Source organism: Odontomachus brunneus, unplaced genomic scaffold (genome assembly GCF_010583005.1).
Source record: "Odontomachus brunneus isolate Ranch 3 - 2012 unplaced genomic scaffold, Obru_v1 Obru_scaffold_046, whole genome shotgun sequence".
In the NCBI taxonomy this organism is placed as follows: domain Eukaryota; kingdom Metazoa; phylum Arthropoda; class Insecta; order Hymenoptera; family Formicidae; genus Odontomachus; species Odontomachus brunneus.
In genome coordinates this window covers 1,500,055-1,520,057 of record NW_022639496.1, presented here as the reverse complement: position 1 = coordinate 1,520,057, position 20,003 = coordinate 1,500,055, and the positions used below count along the sequence as shown (strand labels likewise).

At 35.9% G+C, this 20,003-nt stretch overlaps 1 protein-coding gene across 6 annotated transcripts in view; it reads left to right on the top strand.

The window, feature by feature from the left end:
- Positions 1 to 20,003, top strand: part of LOC116844753 (ras-related protein Rab-37-like) — a 556,153-nt gene that overhangs the window by 304,288 nt on the left and 231,862 nt on the right. For all 6 annotated transcript variants that reach the window (XM_032816744.1, XM_032816746.1, XM_032816742.1 and 3 more), the window contains one exon: positions 18,066 to 18,176. In XM_032816744.1, the coding sequence (XP_032672635.1) occupies positions 18,066 to 18,176 (111 nt within the window). The remainder of the gene's footprint in view (positions 1 to 18,065; positions 18,177 to 20,003) is intronic.

Here is a 20,003-nt window from a genome sequence, read left to right as displayed (position 1 = left end):
TATATATATATATATATATATATATATATATATATATATATATATATATACTTATGTATATATATACTTATTAAAATAGACTTCTTAATACTTAGGCCGGAAAAACAGACATTTGCATAATGCATAACGTCATCTTACAATAATTTTTAGATAAGAGATGGCAGTTTTTCGTTTAAAATGAAGATGAATATTCTTTGTATTTTCATCTAGATGAAAAGATAAAAATAATTCAATTTCTCCATCTGGATGATCATTTAAATAATTATACCTAGATATCGATAAAGACTGAATATTACGCATTCACATTTGTGAACGCAAATTATATGTCTCTATTACGATCAAACCATATCCAATGCCATTTTACATTTCGGGATACTGATTTCGCGAACCCGTAACACGTTTTAATTTCTCTTGGATGATCATTCTGTTTGTAACAGAAGCAATTCTCGTAGTTTCAATTAATTTGCGATATGACAGTATCGAGCGAACGTTTCCACGCGGTCCTTTCGTAACAATGAAACCCTCATTGGCACGCAGAGAGAGAGAGAGAGAGAGAGAGAGAGAGAGAGAGAGAGAGAGAGAGAGTGAGAGAGACAGAGAGAGAGAGCGCTTGGCCATGGCGATTATCGGCAATTAAGGAGTTTATTCACCAGGTATGTATTCTCAAAGCGCTCAAAGAGCGTATTCTCAGTGGCGTATCAAGAAAACTATTCATAAATGCGTTATTCATGGAACAAAATTACATTTTCATATATTTATTTTTTATATATTTATTTTTATTTCATTATCTAAATAATAAATATTAATTTGAAACTAATTTTTCATAACTACCTTGCTACGTTTTACTCATTACATACTGCTATTCAAAGCATAAAACAGCATAAAACAGCATTTTCTGGTCTACAATCGATTATTACACAAAAACGGTGCAGTGAATTACTATTTTTTGTTTTATGTTGCATTTCCTAATATGTAACAATTTTGTAACGGTAACTTTTTTTATTTTTTTATCTAGATGATATTATTTTTTACGAAGTTGTACTGGAATAATGGTCATCTATATCGCTTCTACTATAAAGTCATAGGTGCAGGGGATTGCAATATTCAATAATCAATTACTCACGAACTCTCTCTTTTTCTTTCTCTCTCCCTCCCTCCTTCCTTCTCTCTTTCTCTCCCATTTCTTTTCTTTCTTTCCAAAGTCCGTGCAGAGAAATCGCAATAAGCTTTAACTATGAATTTGTTTTACCGCGATGAATGTCACGTTAAATTTTGCGGAATAAAGTTTTGAAACTAATTTGAAATTAATTTCTCATAACTACCTTGCTACGTTTTACTCATTACATACTGCTACTCAAAGCATAAAACAGCACTTTTCTGGCCTACAATCGATCATTACACAAAAACGGTGCAGTGAATTACTATTTATTGTCTTATGTCGTATTTCCTAATATGTAACAATTTTGTAACGGTAACTTTTTTTATTTTTTTATCTAGATGATATTATTTTTTACGAAGTTGTACTGAAATAATGGTCATCTATATCGCTTCTACTATAAAGTCATAGGTGCAGGGGATTGCGATATTCAATAATCAATTACTCACGAACTCTCTCTTTTTCTTTCTCTCTCCCTCCCTCCCTCCTTTTCTCTTTCTCTCTCCTTTCTTTTCTTTCTTTCCAAAGCAGAGAAATCCGTGCAGAGAAATCGCAGTAAGCTTTAACTATGAATTTGTTTTACCACGATGAATGTCACGTTAAATTTTTATACAATTTCATGCATTTTGGAGTTTAAGTGAATCAACTTCTTAATTCGAAACGTGCGACGACCACGACAACGACGACGACGGCTGCGACGGCGGCGGCACAAAGCTATCCACAAAGAAACAACGGGGTTTCGAGGGTGGAGGAGAGGGGAGGGGGCGGCATAGAGGTAGATCACCAAGCGGCGAGAAAGCGAGGGAAAGACAGAATGAGAGAATGAGGGAGGAGGAGGGAGGGAGACACGCAGGAGGGAACGAGAGGCAGTGAGAAGGAGCGAGCGAGACGGGAAGGGAGGGCAGTGAATTAAGTTTCTCCGCCCCTGAGGCCGACACATTCGCCGACACTCGTCACGACCACCCTCTGGGGGTCCTGCGAATCTTTCAATAGAAATTCACCGCGAAGGGGACGCCGCCTCGAGGCCCCGGGGATATAAATCTTCGCGGGCGATGTGACACGCTGAAGATCTCTACTTGGCTTCAGCGTGGCGACCGACATCCGTGGATATATCCCGTTTGGAAAGCGAGATATTTCGGGACAGTTCAAATCAAACTGTCCTTTTCGCGGCCCTCAGCCCTTTGCGGTGTTCTCGGCGAGGAAGGAGAGAAGGAGCACGTGTGCGCTGTTACTGTGCACTCTCTGAGTAATCACAGCCTCGAAGCTTGGGCACTCTCTTTTGACGGCAATAGAGACTTGATAAGACGAGATAACACATAAGAGATCTCGATTTCTCTTACTCTTCCTCTTTTTCCACGGGTAGGATGTCTATGCCTTAAGTGGGTCGTAGAGAGAGGATGAGGACACAAAAAAGTATTTCCGCAATGCTAAAGTGACGGGAAATTGAACGTCAGATACCCGCAATATCTTTGCGTCAACGGCAGCTTCGACACGCTTTTAGAACATTCGCGGTTATCAACTGCGGATTTCTCTTTTTCACAGACACGCTCGTACTTTAATTTCGTCGACTTCCTGTAAAGTATATCCATCAAGTATTCTTGTAAAGTATAATTTACATAAGATTGAACGACGATTTTTCTCAGTATACAGTCGATTTAGATATAATGAAGTTTAGGAGCTTACCAAACTATCAAAATTGAAACTCATTATTAACGAACTTGTACACTAATTATACTGTTAATTATTATTATTAATTATTACTGTGATGTTTATTATTATTTCTCTCTTTATTGTTCTTAGTTACATTCTTAATTATATTATTATTACGAAAGTTCGTCAGAAATGATTCCCAATTTTGACAATTTGTTGAATTCCCAACTTCTTTGTGTTGAAACCGTTTTGCAATCCATTATACCTAACCTTGGATATTCTTTTTGTTTTGATCTTTAAATATAAATATCTCACTATTATATATATATATAAGGTTAGGTATAATGGATTGCAAAACGGTTAGGAAGGAGTGAAAAAAGTTACCGTTACAAAATTGTTACATATTAGGAAATGCGACATAAAACAAAAAATAGTAATTCACTGCACCGTTTTTGTGTAATGATCGATTGTAGGCCAGAAAACTGCTGTTTTATGCTTTGAGTAGCAGTATATAATGAGTAAAACGTAGCAAGGTAGTTATGAGAAATTAATTTCAAATTAGTTTCAAAACTTTATTCCGCAAAATTTAACGTGACATTCATCGCGGTAAAACAAATTCATAGTTAAAGCTTATTGCGATTTCTCTGCACGGACTTTGGAAAGAAAGAAAAGAAAGGAGAGAGAAAGAGAAAAGGAAGGAGGGAGGGAGGGAGAAAGAAAAAGAGAGAGTTCGTGAGTAATTGATTATTGAATATCGCAATCCCCTGCACCTATGACTTTATAGTAGAAGCGATATAGATGACCATTATTTCAGTACAACTTCGTAAAAAATAATATCATCTAGATAAAAAAATAAAAAAAGTTACCGTTACAAAATTGTTACATATTAGGAAATACGACATAAGACAATAAATAGTAATTCACTGCACCGTTTTTGTGTAATGATCGATTGTAGGCCAGAGAACTGCTGTTTTATGCTTTGAGTAGCAGTATGTAATGAGTAAAACGTAGCAAGGTAGTTATGAGAAATTAGTTTCAAATTAGTTTCAAAACTTTATATATATATATATATAAAGTTTAAATACATATTCATATTTAAATGCAAAATAATAAGAATACCTACAGTTAGATATGTGTCCAGGCATATATACCTTATCTTACTGTGAATTAGAAGACAACAAGTTTCGGATGTCAAACAAGGACGCCGTAGATTAGACTATGAACTATTATTAGCCACTAATAAAATCCGACACCTGGCATATGATCATCCGTTAAACTCATCCATTGCAAGAAAAACTGATGACATTTGCCGCGAGACTCGTTATTTGACAAAACCCAAATTTTGCACATGACAGGTTATACGCGCGGGCATGAGAGAATCGTTTCGCGAAATGCGACACGAATATATGTCCAAAAATACTACCGACATGACGTGCGCGCGCGCGGTGGTCCATAAAAGAGCGCATTTATATTTCAATATCGGGTGTACCAGCGTGCGCGCCTCCTCTGCCGGCAGTAAAACCGCGAAAGTAAGGGCGCTGAGAGCATGTGTCATTTAACCACTTATTGTCTGTCCGCTCGCCGATGGTTTCGATGACGTTTTACGAGGACGAAAGGACAACGGTCCTGCGCCTCCGCCAGTACAATGGCAGGCGCACCTGCCAGAAGCGCGCAGCCGTGCCTACGTTATTGCGCCGCAAAGTCCATCCTTCCTCTTTGTCTCGCTGCTCACGGCATCGATATCCTTGCATGTGATATAAGATACTCGAAGCGACGCTTCATGTATCAATCTTCAGTTGCAGCCGCCACTGTCTGGCGCTGCCCGAATGGCGGCCTCGTGTAAAATCTTTCATCTATCTATTCTTTTTTTAGCTGCGCTGTTGAACTATCCGAGTCGAAATTTTGACCCTATGTTGAACTTTGAATTCTACACCGCAGTAGGAGCCAAGATAGAAAAGTAGGTTTAATTTTAATGATATAATTTACTCCTACTTTGACTCTGATGATGTCTGAAATTTCTGCTTTCTCTTTCTTTAGCTAAAATAAGTTGTATAATAAGGTAAACGTGATTGAACGTGTACCGATAATTGAATTACTAATAATATACTTGTGTTTGTTAAGGTGTTTATCAATAAATGAAACAAAATCACAAAGTAACTAAATATTTCTTTTCATTTATTGTATTGTTTTGTATATTGAAAAGCATTTCAACAAAGAAAAATACAAAACCAATATGTCAATCATTGGGACATGTATGTTCGACCACTGGGACGTTTACCTTAGTAGAATCTTAGGAAGCAAAGTAGGTTCAGTTGCGAACCTCTATTAAAGCTTTAGCTCCTATATAGAATATATATTTTATAGAAATATTTCAAAAATTTAATTAATAATGAAACAGAAACGTCAAATAGCATACAAAATATACATTTTATTTGTTGCATATATTTCAGACATCATCAAAGTCATCAAAGGGTCAAAGTAGGAATAAATTATATCATTAGAATTAAACCTATTTTGCTATATTATCTCCTACTGCGGTGTAGAATTCAAGGTTTAACATAGGGTCAAAATTTCGATTCGAAAATGAATGTCAATATCGTCAAAATAGGTTTCACCTAGGTTGTAGATTATCTAAGTAGATTCAAACTATTTTTAAGAGCGTCAAAGTAGCGTCAAAATTTTGACAAGGTAGAGTTGAAGGTTCAAAAGGGAAGTTAATGAGTATCAATATCGTCAAAGTAGGTTCTACCTAGGCTATAAATCGTCTAAGTAGGCGCAAACTATCCTTAAGAGCGTCAAAGTAGCGTCAAAATTTTGACAAGGTAGAGTTGAAGGTTCAAAAGGGAAGTTAATGAGTATCAATATCGTCAAAGTAGGTTCTACCTAGGCTATAAATCGTCTAAGTAGGCGCAAACTATCCTTAAGAGCGTCAAAGTAGCGTCAAAATTTTGACAAGGTAGAGTTGAAGGTTCAAAAGGGAAGTTAATGAGTATCAATATCGTCAAAGTAGGTTCTACCTAGGCTATAAATCGTCTAAGTAGGCGCAAACTATCCTTAAGAGCGTCAAAGTAGCATCAAAATTTCGACTCGGGTAGTGCAATAATTTAAAATGAGACAAGTATATTTTTTCTCACTCTAATTTATTGTCCTAATTCAGCAGTGCAGCTAAAAAGAACAGACCACTTGTCGAATAGGAAATTGCCTGCATTTCTTTCCTGTCATACATTATTCATCGTGTATCCGCAATATTCCCGCGTTCTGATCACAACAAACGTAAAAACTTGAGCAGGAATCTATGCACATTAATACGTTGATTGTTTCAAAGAGTTTTGTATATCTCATCAACAATGCAATTGTGACATTTATACGATATCGCAAGCATATAATGTATACAAAGTGTTCGATAGTTCGTATGCAGCTGCGGCGTATAGGTAGGACTCATAGAACTGAATACAATTCTTCCGCCATTGTGCAAATAATCACATAAAATTTGAATTGTTAATCAAAGAAGATTTGTGAATGATCACGCTCATGGTAGATGAGCTGTGATGACGTTTGCCGTTGTATGTTTGCAGATTAGATCAAACTGAATAAATTGGATGTCCAAAAAACGCCTAAAAGAAATAGGACGTCTTTAAGACATCTTTAGTAATTTGTACTTATCTGAGGAGCGTCACACATGTGTGACGCACCGATCTTTCTCACTTCAAGTCCATTTCTTGCTAAAAATTTTCACTTTACTTAATATGTTCACAACTACCAATGTCATATGTATATGTATATGTCATATGTATATGTGTATAACAACAATATATTTCTTTATATATTCGTATATGAATAAACAAGTCTATTTTATACAATTACATGAAAACAAATATATAATCTGATCAGTGGAGAGAACTTCCCAAATAAACCGAACTTGCCGAAGAACATAAAACATAATATAAAGTAAAGAATTCTTACCTAACAAAGAGCTGAACGAAGTAAGCAAGAAATTCGCATCGATGATTTTAAAAAATCATTTTTTTGGAGAAGTGATTTGACCTTGGAACCGTAACATTCTCCTACAGCGTGTTTTACTGATGCCCGTCTAGCAGGCGGGCATGCATTTTTTATTTAAAAATTGACTTTTTGTTCATTTCTAAGGTGGGCTTCGAAATTTAAACTTCCTTCCCCTTTTTAGACCCTTTTTATCAACTAACCACGCCTGATTTGAACAAAATGACGTCCACCATTTAACGCGTGAAGGGAACGTTTTTTTTTTTTGGCGCTACCCGCCTAAGGCTCGGCTAATTAATTGGCTTAAGAAGAAACAAAAAATTTTTTACATAATAAATATAAAAAAATTTTTTGTGCTTTTTTTAAGCCAATTTATTTGTCTCATTATTCTGTGCAAAAAAGCATTAAGGCAACATAATCGAAAGATGAGTAGTTTACGAGATATTTTGTATTCTATGTCAAAGTGTTGGAAATTTCAAGTGTTATTACTCGAAAAGTTCTTGATGAAAAAATATTTTATTATAGTGTTTTGAAAAGCTCTCGAGATAAGCTATAAGAATATGTAATAATATATGGAGTGTTCCATTTAAAAAAATGAAGATGACCTTCATATGACCTTCAAATGACTATCCAAGGTCAAACCAATTACACCATTTTATAGATCCCTTCGAACCAAACAACTTTTATCTGAAACAGTTTTATTTGAAATGGTTTGTTTTCGAGATATTCGACCGTTTCTAGACATTTCTAACACCCTGTATGTTTAAGTTTCGCTTAAAGCAAAAATAATGTTGGTGCAACCAGGCCTAAGAGGCGGGCATTATCATTTCAGGGTTGATGTTCGCGTCGAGAGCCCGATGCATCGCGTATCCACTCGCACGGGATCGCATTCGTTCTGTTATCTGCGTGACAGTAGCGACGAGGCGTGGAACAATGTTGACAGTCCGTCGATCTACTTTAAACCAGAATTCGTACTGCGCTCCGCTATTGCGATATTGGGTGGAAAACGAGCGCGCCGGTGCGCCGCTCGATCGCTTATCGCCTGCAATCGACAGCGATGCGATGCGGCACGAGCTGGCCGTGCTTTATTGCGGCGAGCGCATCGTCGTCACCCGCGTCGCTTTTCTCTCCCCACGCCACGCCATCCCCTTTCCCCCGCGGGAGGACAAAACAATCTAGAAACAAAACCGCGATTGCGTCCGAGTGAACATATCAACTCGACTACAGCCGGAAAACCGACAGTCCCTCGTAATTGCGTTCGTGAGCGCTTCGATAAGCTTCTTTTTTTTCGCGCTTGTGCGAACCTGCGTGCGTGGCGATGCAAAGCATTGGGACAAGGAGGAACATTTACACGAGAAAGACGGGGCAAGTTTGGTCGATTGGAAAGTGTCTTTTTTCGTCTCCTTGGAAATTAACCCTCCATGCAGTGCGATTTTGTAAATCGTTATTGCAGTTAACGACAGTCTCGTTATCGTTAACTGCGATAACGAGTTACAGAATCGCACTACTGGCCATACTTCCTAATCGTAACAAGTTAGTCACATGAGGTGCTACACCCCAATGTCATTTTCGTGTTGCCATTTTAATCAGATCGCACTTTTAAATTTTAGTGGTGTTCATACATTCTTGAAAGTTATAAAAACATGCTCCAATAGTTAAAAAAACAAAAAAAAAAATCATATACTTAGATTTAGCGTTTAGAATTCCGTTACTTACGAAGAGAATTTGAAATTGAAAATTGCTTGGGGTGCTGTACCTCCCAGGTGACCAGGGAGGGTTAACCTTTTACTCGACTAGAAATCTATCCCATGGTTCTGATCAGATTGATGCTAATCAGTGATTTAGTTTGTATTAGTATGTTATTAGGCCTCTTATCTCTGGTTTATATTGTATATGTTATTGGGCCCTAATTATCAATAATTAGATCCTTACTGTTAATAATGCTTACAATCCGGGAAATTATTATGGTGACGCGGCGGGATCATATCTTTTACTAATCTCTTCTTTGACGTAGATGAAAAAGTTTTAGTTTAACTATAAAGATATTCAAAAGACTGGCCAAGCTGTATGGAATAAAATCCTGATTGCTATGCTGCGTTATATGACTTATTAGGACTTATTGATAACATTACTTTGTGCAAACTATACGATAAAAAAGGAATATAGGTGTTGAAATTGATCCATGTAGATATCCTACGCCTTGTCCACAACCTTGCTTTAATTCTTAAGCTGTAAGAAATTGACCAACCACAGATTTTTTAATCGACTGCGGTTGGTCAATTTATTACGGCTTAAAGATTAAAGCAAGGTTGTGGACAAGGGGCTAGTGTTATAAATGCTTAACATACTCGTGTGTTAATTTGACATATTATTGTTGTGTTATTTGACTTTTCTGTATAGTGATTTCATATACGATTTCAATAACGAATAACATGAATATTTCATATTTGTTTCTAACATTGAAAACATAAATATTCATTCCTAAGTGTTAAAATAATGTGTAATCAATTTATATGTAACATGTACTTTCTTGATGACGTATTTTATATGTAAAGTGTATAAATAAGTTGTGTTACATGATAACATACTTGCCTTATGTTAAATTAACACAAAAATTAGAATGGATAAATTGGAACATATGAAATATTTTAAATTTAACAACAAATTTTTCGTAGTGTAGATAATTTGGGCTGAAGATAATCAGATTTATGGAATAAATTTCTAGTCGATTAAATATTACTCAAATCAATAAAGTAGAATTTTATTCTATGCTGTTAAGATTGAATCAGTTGTCAAGTTTGTATATTATACAATAATGTTATTGGATTCTAATAAGTCATGTAAGACATGGGGGGTAATCAAGACTTTATTAATGATTCATTATTAGATCCTAGTCTAATCTCTATTAATAAAGTCCTGATTGTTATGTTGTATTATATAACTATTAGAACTAGATAACATTATGTATAAAATAATTGATTAATATCAACTTGATCAGGACCATAAAATAAGTTTATGGTCGCGGGAATATTAATAATTACTAATAATATATGGTCCTACCTTTTTAACAATTACTTCTTTTATATGCTTAAGGAGTATCTTATCGCCGGAGCGAGCGACGAATTTGATAAATGTCGATAACGTAGAGCGATCATCAAAAAGTAGAAAATATTATCATTATTTACCGACGATATCGAATTTATGTACATATAGATACTTATGGAATAAGGACGATCGTCAAATAGGCGCTAACATAATACCGCTATCATTTTTTCACAGATGTTATGAAAGTGTGTGTGCTATGTTGTCATTTCAATTTCTGTTACGTAAATGTTCACGTTATGTAAATGTAAATGTTGCCGATATTCGCATTCTCCCAAAAATAGGCTCTTGCTACTTTTCTGATGAATTCTTCAAACCGCTTGTGTACTGGGTGCGTCAAAGAAAGAGTTTTTAGAGAAGAGTGTTGTAGGCGCAAGCGTAATTTGCGAATAATTAAAAAAAAATACGTTTTATATTATTTGAGTTTTCAATATAATTAGCAACGGTAATTTGAGATATCATTTTCATTTCGCTGACCAATATTACATTTTATTTTCGCACGTAATTTTATCATATAAATTGGAGCAGTCAGTACGCTGTAATTTTTGAAAAATGAAATCAGTGTCACGATAACAATAGTTCCACATCGTTTTCATCCTTGAGGCAGGAATGCCCTATTTCATTTATGCGTGTACTTTTACTATACACAAGCATTTTTAATTTGGTCAAGTCAACACAAAGTAAAATTTGTTGGGAAATGTCGTCGACGTGATACCGGATACATTTGCAAAACTATTGTCTCGTGCTGATTCAACAAAATTAAAAATCCTTTTGCGTGGTGAATGTACGTGCGAAAATGAAGCGGAGCATCTCTCAATATGAGACCAGAACAATAAGGAACGGTTATCTCCACGGCATCGAATCTTTCTGCAATGTTTACTCCTTTCTACCTGCGTCGAATTAAAAACTCTTTTGCATAGTGAAAGTACGTACGAAAATGAAACAGAGTATCCAACGTGATACGGGAGACAATGCAGAGCGAAATAGTCAAACCTCACGTCATTTTCGAAAATACATCTTCGCGAACGCGAAAATTATTTAAAAAACTGTAAGATATTATTTCAGAATGTGCTCTAGATGTTAATATGACATAAATAACCTGCAGTAACACGATCGACTTTCGGTCCATGCCTGAGAATTCGACTTTCCTACGACGCTAAGTTGGATCCAACATTATGAACGCGACATCGGGCTATCGTAAAATTATTTTCAAAATTCTGGACGTGTTACTGAGGGAGTAGAGTGACATTAATACACATTGTCATCCAAGAGACGATGCAGAGTGAAATAGGCACACGTGACGTCAATTTCGAAAATACACGTTTTCAAGCGCGAATGTTACTTTAAGAAACTCTAAAAAACTATCCTAGAATGTGCTCCACATGCTAACACTACATGACATAATCTGTAGTAATATGACCGACTTTGGGCCTATGCGCAGGATAGGTACCACTACGCATGCGCGAGAATTCGAATATAGTGCTACGATGGATTTAACGTTATGTGCGCGGCTTTGGGATATTGGGAGATTATTTTCAAGATTCTGGGCGTGTTACTGAGGGAATAGAGTGACATAGAAGGCACATTGTTATCCAAAAGATGATGCAGAGCGAAATACGTATACTTCACGTCATTTTCGAAAATACACTTTTGCAAACGCGAAAATTTCTTTAAGAAACTTTAAAAAATTATCCCAAGCTTAACTCAGCTTAATAATTTTGCGGAAATACAAAACTCATCCGTTCGAATTTCGGCTTAGTAATTTAGCGGAAATACAAAACTCTTCCGTCAAATCTCGGCTTAATAATTTAGTAGATTTTCAAAACACTTTGGTTCGAATCTCAGCTTAATGGTTTAGCGGAACTTCAAAACACTTAGATCCGAATCGCGGCTTAATAATTTAGTGGGAAATCGAAACATTTCGGTTCGATAGTCTTGGCTTAATAATTTAATTTGTTGTCTTTAATTTGTCGAAATTTAGTTTATCGTTTTGTCAACAACAAACGCGTATACATAAGAAAATATCTCTGAAGAGATAGTATGTCGTATATAATACATAACAAGTTATTAAATATATTAATCAAATAGTATATGCAGAGCATATATTGGGTATGAATAAAACATATATAGAGCATAAAAAAGCATATAAAGTATGTCTTGTACCGTACCAGAGTTAACATATAGCTAGAATAGGTCGGGGTGAGTAATAGAATCGGTGTTCTTTGTTAAACAACCACGTAAAATTTTGAGATATTAATGATAAAAGATTTCTACCGAGCGGCAGTCCACTAGCCAATCAGCACGTATGCTGCGGTGAGACGAACGCGGGGCCAGCCTTTTAACAACGAGGAAAACGCGTTGCCAGGAACCCGAGTAAAAATGTATCTAGTAGAGCAGATTTCTAGAGGCTAGTAGCTAGATAGTAATAACTAGATAACTTTTCTAGCCATTCACTAGCTCGTGATTAGCTAAATATTCCTACTCAGTCTCTTGAATGTCAGGAATATCTAGTAACTATACTAATTATATAGATAGTGTCTAGATGAAAAAGATTACACAGTAACGGGATAGAAAATCATCAGTAAATCCTGAATAGAAATTGGATATCAGAACTGTCTAGTATTTATACCAATTATAGTTACAAGTTATTTTTTTGTATCTAGCTACTAGATAATTTTTCTGGTACAGCTACTAGGAGAAGTGAGCGTTATATTCCTATGTAGTAGCGATGTAAGACCCAACTTTTCTATGTCGTTACTGGACAATCACTAGATTCAATTTCTGCTCGGGAGGCTGGCTCGGCTAGCCTGTCATGCCGATGCTACAGCGCGCACAACGTTCGTCCCACCGCAGCACACGTGCTGATTGGCTAGTGGGCTACCGCTCGGTAGAAATCTTTTATCGTTAATATTTCAAAATTTTACGTGGTTGTTTAAAAAAAGACACCGATTTTATTACTCATCCCGACCTATTCTAGCTATATGTTAACTCTGGTACGGTACGAGTCAAACACCCTGTATAACATATACGGAGCATATAAATGTGACATGTTGAAATATATCAGTTTAATATATCAGTTGAAATATATCAGTTTAATATATACAGTTGAAATATATCATCAAGGAATAATCCGACGAGAAGGAAGCCTACCGAGTCGAAATTTCAATTGGCCATTGTTATGCAAGAATGATCCAATTAAAAAAATTATAAGCTTTTATCAATGAAAACTCCATTCACATCTTTTTAATTTAAACAAAAAAATTCAAGCCTTATAGATGTTTGAATGAATTAAAAAATAGTTTTTTTATTTTTTACCAGTCGCGTCCTTTTGCACATTTTTCTAAGGATTAAGCTAGTCAATATTCTTAAAAAAATGGAAATGCTTGATTCAAAACTAAATTCTTTTGTTGGATCGTTCTTATGTAACTCCGGAGAATTGCAAATTCCAATTCTTACTTTACTTCTCGTCGGACCCAATGCGATTTACGTCTACGTGCATGCAATCTACATAAAGTGACGCTTTGTGTCTACTATATGAGCGTCTAAATTGAGCGCTCACCATTGCGCGTCGTCCCACGATGTCCAGGGTCCATCAGCCATCCTGTCGCTGCATCTGACACTGCAATAGTCCTCGCGTCCCACGCCGCCTGTAATTCACTCCCGACCACGATAATCTAACGAAGGTTTCACGAAAAATCCCATCTCTCTTGGGGGATACATTCTGAGTTGCGAATTGCGTATGAAATGTCGCGAACTGCGTCTTTGAGGAAATGTGGGCCTTTCGAATAAACGACGAGTATGTGCAACGAATTCAGCAACGGTCCGATCGAGTTGTAGTGTATCGCTTTGATACATGCGCGACGCGAATCGCTCATGAAGAAAGCGGAAGCGAACACGCGACGCGAAGGCCGATCTCGCGAAATATTTCGACGCGTGGGCGAAGTAATTTGTGCAAAATTCTTACGTACGACACGGAATATCCCTAATGTAACGTTTCGATGGTGCAGCATAGTAGGCTGCAATATAGCTCCGCAATACTTTTGCGAAGACAATTCCACAATGTTTTTGCGGATAACAACTTCGCAATACTTTTGCGAAGACAATTCCGCAATACTTTTGCGGATAACAACTCCGCAATATTTTTGCGATGTTCACTCGCGACTCTTCCGCAAATACGATCCGATGAAATTCGCAAACCTATCAAATTAATAATCGCGAATGCGAGCGTAAGTAAAAAATTAAAAACTATGAAAATTGTGACGATAGAGATAAAGATCCTGTTCAAAATTCACGCAAGAAAAATATTACCGCGTGATGGCTCTTGCAGATCAGCGCGATTTGCGACACGACACGCGATATCCAATGAGCGTACAACTTTTCCGGAATACCAATACGCTCATTGGATATCGCTCGTCGCATATCGCACATCGCACTAGTCTGCGAGAGCCATGAGACGTCTGTCTTTCTTCGATGGAACATGTCGTAAGTAAACAAACAACTACTCGTATGTCTGACTTGTGTACATCGCGTTTTTTGCGAGGGATCAACGCTCGCTAGCATTGTCTCTATTGTGCCCCGCGTTAGGAAACTCTAACTCTAAATAAGAAATTGAAATCTGAAAATTTTCCGACGATTGTGAAATTAATTTTGTGAGCAGTTTATATAATTACGTTAGATTGCTTCGCGCAGATATCGAATTTTACTTAATAACGAAGCACGAACTCTACTTTATGAAATGCAATCGCGATTCAAGCTCACGCGAGAGAAAAAATTGAGAAAATTAACGATCGGCGGAAAATCTATAATGCGAGTGATGTGACTGAGTATTTTCTGTGGCGCAATCTCTGTGGTGCAATTCCTTTGCGCGTTAGCGCACTGCTCAAGACACTTTGAAGATCGCATTCAATAAAACTGAATAATTTTATAAAATTTTGAATGTTTAGAGCGTATATTCAATACTTTAAGCATCTAGCAGATAGTGTTAGGGTTTGATTAATCAAAATTTTCCCCGACAAAAATCGTCGACCAATTAATAATCTAAGTTAATCAATTTCTAAATATATATGCATTGGGAGAAAAATACTTAAAAATGTATGTAAAATATGCATTATCGCTAATATTATTATTGATTATTATTATTGATTAAAGCGATCTTCCAATTGTTTCGAGCAGTGTAATTTTTATTGGACAGCACGTACACATACTACAACTACAGCAAAGTAAATCGCATTAATTCGATAAGCATGCACTACACATCGAAAGACTTTTTGTCTTTCTATTATCAATATGTTTCTTGTTTTAACTCACCAAACCGCCGATCGGGGTAATCACATTCTGCTTTCGTTTCTGGAACAGACAAGTGCCATTTCGCCGATTAGATTCGTGCATTGATGACGATTTGAGTAAAGAAGTTTGAATGATTTAAAAAAAAATAAACGCGATATTTTTTACGCTAGAAGAATTTTTGGAAATGCATTCACACTTGGAATATTCCACTTTCCTTTTTCTCGACGTTGCAAATAAATCTCTTAATTAAAACAAATCAAAATTTTTCAATGTAATGTTATTCAAAAAAATTCTCCGCGTATAATTACGATTTAAGATTCTTTGATCTTTGATTCAATTTAAATTATCTTGTTTTCGAGCAAGAGAATTATCAATTTTGTCGTATTTCTAATTACAAATGTTAATTAATAAAACTCACCTTCGAACTAACCCCGCTCGGCTCGAGCCAGATCCTCTGGCGCAGCAACGCCTAAGAGTCGGCTGATTGTCTGTTTCGTCTCTGCAACAGAAAGCAGATTTAATTTAGTATTACACATGACGATGGAAGCACTAAGGAATTAGAATCCAAACAAGAAAATTTTCAGTTTTGTCGAATTTCTAATTATAAGTACAAATTAATGAAGCTCACTTTCGAGCCGACTCAGATAGGCCCGAGCCGGATCCTCCAGCGCGGCATCCCCCAGGCATCGCATTCCCTAGAGTCGCGTGACTGCGTCTGCTCTATTGAATCTCTGTGACAGAAATTTAATTTAATTTAGTAATTAAATAATTTAGTATCAATTAATTACAGCAAAACGAGGAAAAGAATTTGTCGTAACGGCACACTCGAGTTGCTTCCCAATACGCAATAAAAATAATTAAATGACAACCGAATAAAATAGTAATAATATTCGAATAATAGTCGAATATTATTACTATTTAAATGGATGATGATAATATTAGATCGGCATTGAGGAAATCAATCGCGATGTTTCTCTATCTAACAAGTAAAAAGTAAATGAAACGCGATAATTACCTGTCGCGATAAAACCCGCAAATCTTGCGTGAGGAATACGCGTCTTAATTTATCTTAATTATCGCCTCAATTGTCGCGAAATCGAAACGCGGTATTAAAAATCGGTATGAAATAATCTAAAATATAACGCGGCAGCTCCCGATGCGCTCGTCTCGACGGTTGAGAGTGTTGTGGCGTGATACTCAAGCACGTGCTCGCGCACGCGTGTTTACATGACCGGCCGCGCGCCCCCCTCTCTCTGCCAGCGCCACTCAGTCAGCGGCACGAGCGGGCCGTTACGACGGTATGTTTACCTAGCCTTTGTGGAGCCTAGAGTTTTTATTAGAGCCGTTGCTCAGGTATTGTTATTACCGATTATTGGATCATCATTATTTCGTTATGATCCACTCGCGGATATTATCGAACGATTGTCGAACGGATATTATCATTATCATTTAATATTCGAGTATTATTACTTCTTTATTCGATTATTATTTAATTTATTCGGTTATTATTTAATTATTGCTATTACGCATAGGAAAGAAAATCGGGCGTGCCGTTACGACAATTTCTTATTTCGTCTTTAATCAGTGATTATCGGCGTTGCCCAGTTATTGTTATTCATTGTTATTACCGATTATTCGATCATCGTTATTTTGTTATTATGCACTCGCGGATATTATCACACGATTGTCAAACATTATTATTATCACTAACATTTAATATTCAAGTATTATTACTTCTTTATTCGATTATTATTTAATTTATTCGGTTATTATTTAATTATTGCTATTACGCATAGGAAAGAAAATCGGGCGTGCCGTTACGACAATTTCTTATTTCGTCTTTAATCAGTGATTATCGGCGTTGCCCAGTTATTGTTATTCATTGTTATTACCGATTATTCGATCATCGTTATTTTGTTATTATGCACTCGCGGATATTATCACACGATTGTCAAACATTATTATTATCACTAACATTTAATATTCAAGTATTATTACTTCTTTATTCGAGTATTATTTAATTTATTTGGTTATTATATAATTATTGCTATTACGTATAGGAAAGCAACAATACATAATAATACTATAAAGCAACTATATAATAATACTCTCGATGATTTCTTTATGATTTCTTCGTCTTTATTCAATTATTATCGTCGTTGCAATAAACAGTTGCGTGCCCAATGAAAAATTTTTCATATATAATTATATAAAATTATATAAAATTATATATAATTATACATAATTATATATTATTATGTATCAAATTTGTCCATTCATGTTCATACATTCTATTTATATATGTAATTATACATAATTATGTATAATTACATATATTACATATATAATTCTATTTATATATGTAATTATACATAATTATGTATAATTATATATATAAATTCATATATAATTTTATATAATTACGCATAGATTTATATGTAATTATACATATTGTTATACATAATTAGGTATAATTATATATAATTTTATATGATTATATATAATTATACATAATTATGTTAGTGACGATCGTCTCTGCATTATCGACGTTGTTCGAGTTTGTCATCGACTCCAGCATCCCCTTAATAATTGCCAGTAGCAATCTTTATCTCAATGCACATGTATAAGTATTATCAATGAAATTTTAATTAATGTCATCATTTATGTGTAAGTAAAAAGGAAATGACCAAGCGTTAACCCATCAAGGGGAAGAATCAACGCTCGGATATATAAAGGATAAAAGATCGAGATAAATCGCTAGATAATTTCTCTCTCTCTCTCTCTCTCTCTTTCTTTGCCCAACGAACAATTGCTTTGTTGAAGTCGTTAAAGTTTCACACGATCTACTGATCAGTCGCGCGTGTGCTTGCAGACAATCCTTCTCGGCGATAGCGGTGTCGGCAAAACTTCGCTATTGGTTCAGTTCGATACCGGAAGATTCCAGCCAGGAAACTTCGCAGCCACCGTGGGTATCGGCTTTACGGTGAGTAATATTACCCCAAGATATTTAATTAAGCCTTCCAGCCCGATAGTAACCGGTGGAGTGGGGGGTAGTCTTTCGACTTTATTTCACGGATTCAAGTCGGATTCAAGGGGATGCTTCTTTATCGTTTGTATTGATTTACATTTTTACTCCTTTACATACACATATACAGAAAAATATAATTTCATTATTAAGAAAAGCGATTGCTCAGCTTTTCTTCTTTTAAATAATGATTATCTTGAACAAAGAATATTTTCTCGATAATAGTTTTTAAATATATTCATCATAAATTTTATATTGATTGATTGAAGCTTATTCCTGATTAAAATGTTATACTTATTAGAATTCAGAAGTTATATTTAAGAATGTTTTGATTAAACTTGTTGCTTATGATGAATTTATGATAGATATATTTGCGGGTTTACATAGTTTACAATGTCTGTTGCAAGATACATCAATGTACTCGTGGTGTGCAGGTAGATTAAGTCAAATTGAACAAAAAATTTCTCTGTATTTTGCAAATATTCACGTAGATTTTAAAATTACCAACTTAAAGAAGTTTAGTGAAAGATCACACATGATTATCCAACAATTTTCTTTAATTAATAACTAAAAAATCTATGTAATTTTTTACAAAATGATAAGAGACTTTTTTGTTCAATTTGTTCTAATTTATACGAACACAACGGAAATCGTACTCACCGTCATATTCTGCACTGCATCGTGTGCGATTATTCGTCAATCTTCTTTAATCAATAACTCAAAATTTTACGTAATTATTCGCAAAATATAGACGAATTTTCTGTTTGACCTAATCTAAATTGACCAGATTTATTAGTCCTAAATTCGGGATGCTTCATAAATGTATAAAGCGGGAGGAGAGCGATAAAAAGATCCGAAAATTATTTGATAATCATTGAAAATGATGACAGATCGGTGTTCCGAAAAAAATAGCACTCGAAAAAATTCGGGACAAAGGGTGAAAAATCGGAACGTCTGGTCACCTTATGTGTCGAGAAGGGAAGAGATTACTCCGTAATAATGTACTTACGATATGTCCTGACGACCGCACATTGTTGTTTTCAGCACTATAATACTTATTTCCGCAGGAGACTCACAGAACACAAAGACGTATAGAATACGGAGTGTTGTGTCCATGGCAGTTACTCGGCATGAAAAGGTCGCAGACGCGCGCGCTATCAATCACGTACACCAAAAGTTCATTGGCGCGCCGAAAGTGCCAAAAGTGCACGAATGTGAACGCGCCAGTGATGCGAACGAGGTCGCGCATCTACAACGACGCGATCTCTACGGTGGACGCCTTAAGGGCCGTGGCACACAAAAAAACTTAAGCAGTAAGACGTAAGCAGTAAGCAAATTGACCAATCACAGTTGTTGATTCTTGGATCGTAAGAAGAATCAATGAGTGTGATTGGTCAATTTGCTTACTGCTTACGTTTTACTGCTTAAGTTTTTCTATGTGCCACCAGCTTAACCACTTGCTCGAGTTACTAAGGAGCTGAACACAATAAAAGGAATAAGGAACAGAGAATAAGGAATAAGGAATATTGAAAACAAGAAATAACGCTGTTCTTCTGTTTCTCTTTTCTTGATGAATTAGATTTCTTGTTTTAATATTGCTCTGTTTCCTGTTCTCTATTCTCGATTCCTTATTCCTTATTCCTTTTATTGTGCTCAGCCCCTTACTAACCACTCTAGACCAATCGCGTTCTAGGCGTTGGTAATGAATCGCGCGAAATGCTCGATCTTTTCGCGCCAAGCAACAGCCATAGGCACACATCGATCCACATCGCTCCGCGTTTCTCG